The 12268-nt window shown below is 44.1% G+C and overlaps 1 protein-coding gene across 1 annotated transcript in view; it reads left to right on the top strand.

Annotated features, from left to right (window-relative positions):
• IL12RB2 (interleukin 12 receptor subunit beta 2) overlaps positions 1–12268 on the top strand; it is a 75750-nt gene that overhangs the window by 34158 nt on the left and 29324 nt on the right. The window contains exon 8 of the mRNA XM_008054428.1: positions 1107–1326. Within this exon, the coding sequence (XP_008052619.1) occupies positions 1107–1326 (220 nt within the window). The remainder of the gene's footprint in view (positions 1–1106; positions 1327–12268) is intronic.

Here is a 12268-nt window from a genome sequence, read left to right as displayed (position 1 = left end):
AAAGGCAGCTGGAGCCCCCGCCCACGGGAGGGGTCACCTGGCCAGGAACACGCAGTGAGCCAAGCCTTCCTCTCCCTGCTGTAGGTGTGGGCGGCACTACCAGAGCCAGGCTTGACAGCTCTCCATTTTCCATCTTCTGTTTCTCATGGTCCTTGTCAAAACAGGGGAAGAAGACAAATAATTAGTTCTCCGTTCACTTTCCGGGATCGCTCCCAAGCGATCTCAGTTGGAATTTCTGCAGTTCCAAAAGTTGTTCGTCACACGTTTATGAACAGCGTCTAAGTTTCCTGGCACAGATAGCTCATTCGATTCACTAAGCGAAGACTTTGCTGGTTTAGCTCTCGGGCATCTTCTGTTGACGTCTTGAGCAGCACTGCACTTTCTATAAAAGGGGGTGTGTTGTGTGTGTGTGTGTGTGTGTGTGTCTGGCACATCAGAAATGGAGACTCAGAGGGGCTGAGTGCCTTGGCAGAGCGGGAACACAAATCCAGATCTTCTGAGCTCAGATTCCACACTTGGGGCTGCGTTATCTACTGTTAGTAAGTTTCATTTGGAAGCAAAAACGGAAAATCAGTGTGTTTTTAAGAATATTTATTTGAGTCAGGGTCTCACTCTGCCCCTGCACTCACTCAGGCTGGAGTGCAGTAGCACAATCGCTGCTCACTGCAGCCTCAATCTGCCCAGCTTAGGTGATCCTTCTGCCTCAGCCTCCCAGTCGCTGGGACTACCAGTGCGTGCCACCACGCCCAGTGAATTTTAAATTTTTTTGTAGAGACGAGGTCTTGCTATGCTGCCCAGTCTGGTCTTGAATGCCGGGGCTCAAGCGATCCTCCCACTTTGGCCTCCCAAGGTGCAGGGATCACAGGCATGAACCACCGTGCCCAACCTTAAGAATTGTTGAAAAAAACATTAACTATATTTTTTTCCTAAATGGCAGAAGATGGGAGGCCAGATGTTGCATGAAAGTGTGTAGTGAAGAAGTAGAGAAGTTGTCAATAAAAAGTTCTTACAGACATCACTGGCTGCAGCAGGGGCCGTGGGGTTCAGGCCAGAGCATCAGTGATCTTGCCTGAGAATAAACAGTGAATGAATGTGTTTTGTTGCAGAATTTAAGTGTCTCCGAGGCAAGAGGAAAAATCCTTCACTATCGCGTGACCTTGCAGGAGCTTACGGGGGGAAAAGCCACATTCCAAAACATCACTGAACACACCTCCTGGACCTGGATCCTCCCGAGAACCGGGAGTTGGGCTGTGGCTGTGTCTGCAGCAAACTCAAAAGGCAGCTCCCTCCCCACTCGTGTTAACACTGAGGGCCTGTGTAGGGCAGGTAAGTCCCAACTCTTGTTCACCATTGCCTGTGGGAAACTGTGTCTCCCTCGTCTGCCCTCCTTGCAGGCCCCACCCAGGGTCTTACATGAGTAGCCAGGAGTTTAAACTCTGGGGTCAACAACTCCAGAGGCGTTCTTTCCCATCCAACCTCCGAGTGGCCTTGGACAGATGAGTTAATGCCTCTCTGACCCTCAGCTTCTGCTTCTCTAAAATAAGAATTACATTACCTGTCTTGTAGGTCATTGTGAGATTAGATAGATAGCAGGTATTTAATAAATGTTAGTTAAATAGACATTAGTTCCATTAAATTGAACACTATCTGACTCATTTTTTACAGAAGCAAGAATAATATGTGTGTTAAGTTCTAGAAAAAAGCATTTTGTACCCACAGTCAAAACATACTTTAAAACCAAAGCTGGGCACAGCGGCATGCATGCACCTATGGTGTCAAGTTTTCGGGAGGCTGAGGTGGGGGGATTGCTTGAGCCCAGGAGTTCAAGGTCAGTTGGACAACATAAGGAGACCCTGTCTCGATAAATAAAATTAAAATAGAAATTCTGACTGTAATGAAACTATAGTCAAATTTTGCCATACTGTAGCTTTTTAGTATAAATTTAGATACGTATACAACAACCTTTATCAAAAAAACTTCCAATCAGGTACAGAGTCTCACTTTTTATAGTCAAATCATCCGAAAATTAACTTCTCAGGATAAAAGCTCATGGTTATCCAAGAAACTTGATGTTAATGTTATTTCTCAAGGTTTGTTCTTACAAAAGAATTGCATTTCAGGATCATTGGCCTAATTTTAATTAATTCTTAGTAGAATAAAACTCTATAAGTAGAATCTTTCTTAAAATTTGGTGTAACAATTTTATCTACATGTGGGTCTAGCGGTCATTTCTTTTCCCTAGAGTCAGGTCTCTTTCTGTTGCCCAGGATGTAGTGCAGTGGCACAATCACAGCTCACCGCAGCCTCAATCTCCTGAGCTCAGGGAATTCTTCCGCCTCATCCTCTTGAATAGCCAGAACTACAGGCAAGTGCCACCATCCCTGGCTAATTTTTTTTTTATTGTTTGTAGAAACAAGGTCTGGCTGTGTTGCTAGGCTGGTCTCAAACTCCTGGGCTAGGGCTGGGCACGGTGGCTCAAGCCTGTCATCCCAGCACTTTGGGAGGCCGAGGCGAGAGGATTGCCTGAGCTCAGGGCTTTGAGACCAGCCCGGGCAACTCGGTGAGACTTTGTCTCTACAATTAAAAAAACAAAACAAAACAAAAAAACTCCCGGGCTTAAGCAATCCTCTCACCTGAACCTTCTAAAGTGCTGGGATGACAGGAGTGAGCCACCATGCCTGGCTGAGTCATTATCATTCTCAAACAGTCTCTACCAAAACATTATTTCACATAAAATGTCGAATCTTGGTGACGTATCTTTTAAGTCACATATTCATAAACACAGAGATAAGGTAGTAGCTAAAAAATACCTAGAAGAAAATGCAGCATCGACATAACCCTGGGTCGATGAATGAGTTAGGGATTGCTCTTAGGAGCTAGGGTTGCCCTCACCAAAGGCCTGACTACAGCAACGTCCTTCTTCTCGCACATGAAAGAAGATCTGAGGCAGCCAGCCTGGGGCTGGTGAGCCAGCTTCTTCGTGACATCATCAGCACTGCAGGCTCCTTCCTTCCCTCTGCCAAGCTTGGCTTTCATCCTCAAGGCGGAAATGGTCCAAGATGGCAGTCAGCGTGCTCGCTGTTTCCTGCCAGGCAGCAGAAGAGGAGGAGGGAAGGAGGGCTCAGCCCTCACCTGAGACGCTTTGCCCCGGGGTGGCGCAATAGCACTGGCACTCATCAGCCGCTTGTCACCTGGCCACACCCAGCTGCAAAGGAGGCTGGGAAGTCTGTGTCAGGAGAAAGGTTCCCTTGCTAAAGAAGATGAGGAGAAGGCGTTGCAGAGGCCACTGGTAATCTCTGTCTCTTAGGGAAGGCTCCTGAGACGGGAGCCTTGAAGAAAAAGATGGGTCAGCTCCAGAAAAGCACCTCGACTTTATGCATAGAAAATTAAATGATTAAGGACACCATAGATAAGGCTTTAAAATGCAAATAGCAATTTAAGAAAAATACCCATCACGTTTTTAGCAGGAGGAGGATTGATTGCTATGCAGATTCATATTTATGCCTGTATCTACTTACATAACTTGTTCCAGTACATAAGAGATTAGGGGATTTGAACAGGCAGCTCACAAAAGAAGTATAAAAGGAGCATTGCAGATACGAAAATATGTGTAGTCTAACTGGCAATCAATGAGATGCAAATCTCGGGCAAACAGAAGAAACCAAATGAGACTGAGAAGGTGTCAGCAGAACTAGCAGAGCTGGAGTTGGTGAGGGTGTGGAGAAAAAAGCTTCTTGCACATCACTAGTGGTTGTGGAGATGGGTACAACTCTCCAGAGAGCAACTTGGCAACATGTAACACACTTTCAATGTGGACATATCTTTTGACCAAGAAATGTTACCCTTGAAATGTATCCTCAGCACACAATAAGATCAATTCTTTAAAATGTAAGTACAGTTGGGCTCGGTGGCTCAGCCTGTAATCCTGCGCCTTTGGGAGGCTGAGGTGAGTGGATTGCCTGAGCCCGCGGGTTCGAGACCCGCCTGGGCAGGCGAGACCTCACCTCTACAATAAATCAAAAAATCAGCCGGGCGTGGTAGCGCGCGCCTGTAGTTCCAGCAACTCGGAGGACTGAGGCGGAAGGATCGCCGGAGCCCAGCAGGTCGAGGCTGCGGTGGCTGGGAGCGGCCACTGCACTCCAGTCTGGGCAACAGTGAGACTCCAACTCAAAAAAAATAAATAAATAAAAATAAATAAAATGTAAGTACAAAGATATTTGCTGAAAAACCGTTTGAAATAGTGAAGCTCCATAAACCACCTAAATGTATAATAGTCGAGAATGGAATGGCTGATTAAGTACTTTGTGAACTTCACCTGCCATAACCACACTCCAACACTAAAATGATATTGTAGCTGTGTTTTTATTGACAAGAAAGTATGCATGTTAAAAGTGAAAAGGTCAGCTTCAAAAGAATATATTTTAGGTATATATTTACACGAGCACAAAGTTTTGCATAGTTAAAAAGAAGCCTAGTTGAAATGTTAACAGAAGTCATCTCTGCATCTTGGGATTACAGGTAATTCTTCTTCGCTTTTTGCTTTTTATATTTAAACATTGTTTCTTCAGTGGATAAGTCCTGCATATGTAATTCTAAAGTGAATTCTGCAGTTGTATTCTGCTGTTTTTAAAATGTAATGTATCAGAATACCTTACTTCTTCAGACCTCACTGCAGATGGGTCTTGGAGTCATAAACTTCACAAATTTTATGATCCCATTCTAGATTCCTTATTTAGCCATGGTAACAATGTCTCGAGATGACACATTTATCATTTTCCAGTTCACTTCTACTTTATTCATTCAACAGGCATTTATTAAGCTTAAGCTACATAAGGCAATTGAAATCCAGCTGTAGGTCAAAGATACAGCCGAATTATATTGAGTCAAGCGGGAGGGTTGGATGTATAAGCAAGTAAGCTGTAACACAGTAGAGTAAGCCTAGGGTCAGTCATACACAGAGCGCTAGGGACAGAAAAGAGCCAAAGTATGGGCTCGAGGGGGAGGCCGGGGAGGAGCCGGCATGCGTGCCAAGCACGGAGAGACACAGCAGCGCCGTCCAGTTGAGGAAGCCGGGTGTGGGGGCTGGGGGCTGTTTCAAAGTGAGGGCCGAGCAGATGATGAGGTGAAAAGAGCCAAGGACTGGGGGGGGGGGGGTCGAATAAAGTCCCTGGGGGAGATGGGAGATGATGAGAGCCAGTGACCACAAGGGGAAGGGGGACGCCGTGTCCTCTGATAGGGAGCAGATGACCACTGGCCCCTGAACAGGAAGAATGGGGTGGATGCAGAAAACACGCAGGCCGCGAGACTGTTCTCCAGAGCCAAGCCGCAGCTGAGAGGATCCTGGACCCCTAAGGGCTGACGCTTCTCCTAGGAAGGCCCCTCAACCATCCCAAGCAAGTAGTTGTGAGCTCTGGAAAGACCTGGGGGACAAATTGGCAAGTTGCATGGTGGTATTAGTCCATCTGCATTGCTATAAAGAAACACCTGAGGCTGGGACATTTATAAAGAAAAGAGGTTTATTTGGCTCACGGCTCCACAGACTGTTCAAGAAGCATGGGGCCAGTATCTCCTGCTGGGGAGGCCTCAGGAGACAGTCATGGCGGAAGGGAGAGGGAGACTGCACGTCACATGGAGGGAGAGGGAGCCAGAGAGAGGCCAGGCTCCTTTAAACAACCAGCTTGTTACCTCGGGGAGGGCACCGAGCCATACATGAGGCATCCCCACCCGTGACCCAGATGGCTCCCGCTCTGCCCCACCTCCAGCACTGGGGTCACATTTCAACATAAGGTGTGGCGGGACAAACATCCAAACCACATCAGTGGTCCCATCCTTGAGGGCTTTTGTCTCCACTCATCCTGACCTGGGAGAACAGAAGAACATGATTTCGTGCCCTCCCCTCCCAGGATGTGTGTGTGCTGTCCACATATCTCTCTTTCCTTTCGGAGAAGGGGAAAATAACACCTCGGTATTAGGTATGCTGATTTTGAGACTAGCGACACATTTGTTGTCAAAGGCATCCACCGTGGCATTGTAAATCAAGAAGCACAAGGATGAGTTTGCTGGTTTGTGGTGAAACTTGGGTGCGGGCTCGACTTACCAGTGAACAAGTAAAACATATTGAACAGATCAAAGCCCCGGTCCCTGCACATAAGAACTCCAGAAACTGAAGGGATACTCAGGAGCCGGTAGGCCATAAACAGAGGCCCAGCTGCATGGCAGAGACAGAGGCCCCAGGAGGTGAAGTAACTTAGCCACAGTCATCCAGTGGGTAGCAGAGCTGGACAGAAAGCCAGGCCACCTGTCACTTAGGTGGGCACTTTTTCTAGATGCCTTATGGACATCCTAACTCCCTACAGAAGGTCTCGGTGAAAATGGAGATGGGAAATTGAATGACTGAGGCTAAAGGAATAATTTTGAAGGGTGACAAGGAGAAGGCAAGTTGTTGGCAGAGTTCTGAAGGCAAGACCACGCCCTGGCAAACATCATGGGGGAGAAAATTCCAGACTTGTTCCAGGGAAGTGTAGTGACTCAGAGTAAAGAACTCTGGGCGACACCAAGAGGATTTGCTGAGCTCATTCCAGTGAAGGCTGCCGTTGGAAAGGCCCTTTGGCCGTTTTATCTCAATGTCTGGCGAGGAGTCTCACAAACCGGGTGCCCGATAAAGACGGACTGAAGCACGTAAATTTCATTCTCAAAAAAAGTTCCATGGCATAAGCGGGACATCAAACACCAAGGCAGACGAAGACAGAGGAGCCACTGCTGAGGCGTTCCAGTTCCTGACAGGATGGCCAGGACACTGTGCACAGGCTCCCTCCTCTAGCCTGACATGGATGGCTAAGCCCAAATAGGGACAGTGGTGAGAGGAGGGTTAAGGGAGCACTTTCTTTCTTTCTTTTAAAGATGTGGGATACAATTCAGGGTTAGGTATACAAATGTTCACTATGCAAGTACCCTTGTTGATGAGGTGTGCCTCCCCCCACCCCCGGCAGATTCCCACTACTGCCAATTCTGCCTCTCCCCACCCCCTGCCAATTTCTGACTACTGCCAATCATTTTCTTGTAGTATTACAATAACTATTCAAGGTCCCCTTCTGAGAACATGTGATACTCAGTTCTTTGTTTCTGTGATAGATCACTCAGTATGATAGACTCTACGTCCATCCAAGTTGCTGTGAAGTACATAATTTTGTCCTTCTTTATGGCTGTGTAATATTCCATCATGTATATGTACCACTTTCTTTTTTTATCCAGTCCTCTTTCCATGGGCAGCACAGTTGGTTCCATGTTTTTGCTATTGTGAACAATGCTGCAGTAAACATGCATGTGCTGGTATCTTTTTCATAGAGTGATTTGAGTTCCTCTGGGTATACTCCAGTAGGGGGATTGAGGGGTCGAATGGAAGGTTAATTTTTAGATCTTTTAGGAATTGCCAAACTGTTTTCCGCAGAGGTTGTATTAGTTTATACTCCCACCAACAGTGTAAAGTGTTCCCTTTTCCCTGCGTACTATCCAACATCTATTGTTTTTTGAGTTATTGATGGTGGCCATCCTGACTGGAGTTAGTTAGGTGGTATCTCAGTGTGGTTTTCATTTACATTTCTTTGATGACTAGTGAGGCTGAACATTTTTTCATGTATCTGTCGGCTGCTTGTGTGTCTTCTTTTGAGAAGTGTCTCTTCATATCTTTTGCCCATTTTGTAATGGGGCTGTTTGTTTTTTTAAGAAACATTTGCATTCCTTGTAGGTCCTAGATGTTAGGCCTTTGTCAGACATACAGTTAGCAAATATTTTTTCCCAGTCTGTGGGCTGTCTCCTTGGTCTCTTGATGGTTTCTTTGGCTTTGCAGAAGCTTATCAGTTTGATGTGGTCCCACTTGTCTATCTGATCTCTTATGGCATGGGCACTTGGGGTTTTGATCAGGAATTGGTTGCCAGTATCCAATTTCCATAAGGATGTCTCCTGCATTTTCTACGGTTCTTATAGTTTGAGATTTTATGCTTAGAGTTGACTTTGGTTGTTGTTGGTGAAGGCTTTGTCAAAGATGAGTTGATTGAGAATTGAGGTTTTGCTTCTGGAATCTCTATCCTATTTCATTGGTCTATATACCTCTTCTTGTACCAATACCATGCTGTTTTGATTACTGTAACTTTATAATAAAGCTTAAAGTCTGGGAGTGTGAAACCTGCTTTGTTTTTTGGCTGAGGACCGTTTTGGCTCTTTGTGGTCATTTATGTTCATATGAATTCCTGTATTATTGTTTTCAGGTTTGAAAAGAATGCTGCTGATAGTTTAATGGATATTGAGTTAAATCTGTAGATTGCCTTGGGCAGGATGGACATCTTAATAACGTTGATTCTTCTAATCCATGAGTGTGGAATATTTTTCCATTTATTTGTGTAATCTTTTATTTCTTTGAGCAATGTTTTACAGTTTTCATTGTAAAGGTCTTTCACGTCTCTGGTTAGGAAGATGCCAAGGTGTTTCTTTTTCTTTTTTTTTTGTGGCTATTGTGAGTGGGATTGTGCTTTTTATTTGAGTTTCTGTTTGTTTATTGTTGGTGTATAGAAATGCTACTGTCTTTTGCACGCTGATTTTATACCCTGAGACTTTGCCAAAGTCCTTTATCAGTGCAAGGAGGTTTTTGACAGATTCTCTTGGGTTTTCAAGGTATAGAATCATGTCGTCTGCAAAGAGGGATAACTTGACTTCCTCTTTTCTTATTTGGATACCCTGATCTCCTTATCTTGTCTGATTGCTCTGGCTAGGACTTCCAAAACTGTGTTGAAAAGGAGAGGTGAGAGTGGGCATCCTTGCCTTGTTCTGGTTTTCAGGGGAAATGGTTCCAATTTCTGTCTGTTTAGCAGTATGCTGGCTGTGGGTTTCTTGTATATGGCTCTTACATTGTGATATGTTCCATCTACACCTAGATGTTTGAGCGTTTTTATCAAGAAAGGGTGCCAGATTTTATCAAAGTCTTTTTCCACATCTAATGGTACAATCATGTGGTTTTGTTTTTACATCTGTTGATGTATTTAATTATGTTTATGGTCTTGTGAATGTTGAACCAGCCCTGGCTCCCAGGGATGAAGCCTACTTGGTTGTGGTGAATGATTTTTGAAATGTGTTGTTGGATCCGGTTTACTAGGCTCTTGTTGAGAATTTTAGCATCTGTGTTCTTTGGGGATATTGGCCTGTAGTTCTCTTTCTTTGTTGGATCTTTACCTGGTTTGCGTATCAATGTGATGTTAGCTTCATAAAATGATTTGGAAGAGTCCCATCTTTCTCAATTGCCTGGAATACTTTCACTAGAATTGGTAGCAGTTCCTCCTAGTATGTTTTGTAGAATTCTGCTGGAAAGTCATCTGGCCCAGGGCTTTTTTTTGGAGGTAGTTTTCTTATGACATAGTCAATTTCCTGGATTGTTATTGGTCTATTTAGGGTCTTGATTTCTTCTTGTTTCAACCTGGGGAGGTTGTGTGATATCAGAAAGTCCTCCATTTCCTTTAGGTTTTCAAGTTTGTTTCCATACAAGTATACATAGTAGTCTCTGATAATCTTTTGTATTTCTTCGGGGTCTTTCTGATTGTGCTTATTTGGACTTTTTCTCTCTTTTTCTTGGCCAGTCTAGCTAGGGGTCCATCAATCTTGTTTATCCTTTCAAAGAACCAGCTTTTTGTTTCGTTGATTTTTTTTTTTTGTATTATCTTTTTGTCTTCTATGTCCCAAATTTGGGCTTTTATTTTGGTGCTCTGGATTCTTCTGCTGAAGTTAGGGTTTTGGCAGTCTTGCTTTTCCAGCTTCCTTAGGTGATTTGTTAGGCTGTTAACTTGTGATCTTTCCATTTTCTTCATGTGTGTTCATCGAGGTATGAATTCCCCTCTGATTTCATGGCATTCAGAGGTTTTGGTAAGATGTCTCTTTGTTTTCATTTGTTTCCAGGTATCTTTTAATCTCTGTTTTTATTTCCATGTTGACCCAGGAGTTGCTTAGCATCATGCTGTTTAGTGTCCATGTCTTTGTGGGTTTTGTGGGGGAACTTTGTTGGTGTTTATATTTATTTTTATTCCACTGTGGTCTGAGAAGATGAATGGCAGAATTTCAATCTTAAGGAATTTGTTTATGCTGATTTATGGCTGAGGATGTGGTTGATCTTAGAGTACATTCCATGTGGTGATGAGAAGAATGTATATTCCATGGTTGTTAGGTGGAGTGTTCTGTAGGTATCAGTTAAGTCCATTTGGTCAAGCGTCACGTTGAGGTTCCGGATCTCCTTGTTGATTGTTTGTTTTGATGATCTGTCTAGGGTTGTGAGTGGGGTATTTAAGTCCCCAGTTATGACAGTGTTAGAGTCAGTATCTTTTTTTTAAGTTTACCTAGAAGTTGCTTTATGAAAGTTGGTGCTCCTATGTTGGGTGCATATATGTTTAGGATGGATATTTCTTGTTGATGGATTGAAACTTTTATCATTATGTAGTCCCTTTCATATCTTTTTAAATTTTTGATAGCTTAAAGGGTATTTTGTCTGCTTTATAAAAGTTGGTGCTATAGGAGCACTTTCTAGCTGGACTTTGTTTTGCTCATGTTGCCCTGGTGTGATCCTTGCCTAGGCATCTCTGCAATGGGGCAGGAAACTCCAGACAGCAGGACCAAGGAACATCCGGGATGCCCTGGGACCTAACTGGGAGGGGAGCTGGGAGCAGCGTGTGCCCGTGAGCCCTGCATTGTCTCCTGCCACCTGCCCCATGGCCTGGCAAGTTTCAAAGGAGAATCACAGCCGCTCCCTCATGAAGAGCAGTACCTGGTTCTGGAGGGGCAGGTGTGCCTAGGGTCTCCGGCCTGCAGCTCTGCACCCCGAAAAGCTCCTCCTCCCCACCATAAATGTGCACAGAGGCCCGGGGGCTACAGCCAAACTTTCACTCTTCTCCCCATAAAAGGTAAAAACCAAGGTCGGTGAGCAATCCAGGAAAACACAACGTGATCCCAAAAGAAAAATTAGGAGAAATCTGAGGAGCACAAGTTCTGGGAATGAAAGGCACCAAATCTGTATGACAGGAAACAGAACTCATGTGCCAAGTAGAACAAACATTTAGAATACGTATAGTAACTATCTCAGAGAGCTAAGAGAGAATATGGAAACATGAATCAGAAACAGGTGGTTTAGAAGAAGACTCAAACAGTCCATACAAAACGGTCAAGTTTTTTAAAATATGCATTTAAACAGATCGCTTATTCCTTCTTAAAAATAGCATGTTTCATTAGAACAACTTACAGGCCACTAAAGAAAATGATTTCAGCACTGGGCAGCAACAAGTAAGAGTAGTAAAATGGAATGCTTTGCCTTCAAAGTTTCTAAGATACTTGGTCTATTTAGAAAGCCAGCACATCTGATTGTTTCCATCTCTTAACTATGCCTAGTGAATTCAGTTTTTTGTTGCCGTACAAAAAACTGGTCCTAGTTGCACTGCGCTCTTCCAAACATCATTCCAATTCAGGCTTAATGTGGACTGGGCGTTGTGCCATAACAGCCACCCTACTTTTGTCTGAGGGTGGTTGGTTGCATCTATCTTTTTCAGCTTACAGATGCCAACCCATTTAGAAGAATGCAAGAAATGTTTCGTTGCTGAAATAGCAAACTCGGCCAATGAGTTGAATGGAGAGAGGGCTGATCTGAAGGTTGAGTCAGAGAGAGGAAGATCGGGGGTGGGGGGAATGCTTCCAGAAGGCATCAAAATGGATAAAGAAGTTGGAAGAGGAGAAAAATTAAAACACTGAAAGAACAGAAATGTCAGCCAGCTAAAAGGAGTCCCAGTAGAGAAAAAAAAATAAATGGAAAGGGCAAAATATTTGAGGACTAGTGGTCAAGAATATGACAGAATGAAAGGCGTAAGAGTGCTAGATAGTTTCTTTTCATTTTGCAGTGAAATGTTGGAACTTAATGACAAAGAAAAATGTATGACAACATTCAGAGAGAAAAAGCAAATCACCACCAAGGAACAAGACCCAGAAGGACACCAGATATGTCAACAACAGAGCGTGTGAACATACGGTAAAATAATATCTTCAAATGGAAGATGGTACAGAACTTTGAACCTGGAAATGTTTATTCAGCTAAACTATCATTTAAAAATGAGAGATGAAGCCAGGCTTGGTGGCTCAGCCTGTAATCCCGCGCCTTTGGGAGGCTGAGGTGAGTGGATTGCCTGAGCCTGCAGGTTCGAGACCCGCCTGGGCAGTGAGACCTCATCTCTACAATAAAATCACAAAATCA

Source organism: Carlito syrichta, unplaced genomic scaffold, assembly GCF_000164805.1.
Source record: "Carlito syrichta isolate Samal-C Ts95f unplaced genomic scaffold, Tarsius_syrichta-2.0.1 Scaffold78750, whole genome shotgun sequence".
Lineage (NCBI taxonomy): Eukaryota > Metazoa > Chordata > Mammalia > Primates > Tarsiidae > Carlito > Carlito syrichta.
Note: the sequence above shows the minus strand (reverse complement) of the source record. Positions and strands in the feature narration are given on the sequence as shown.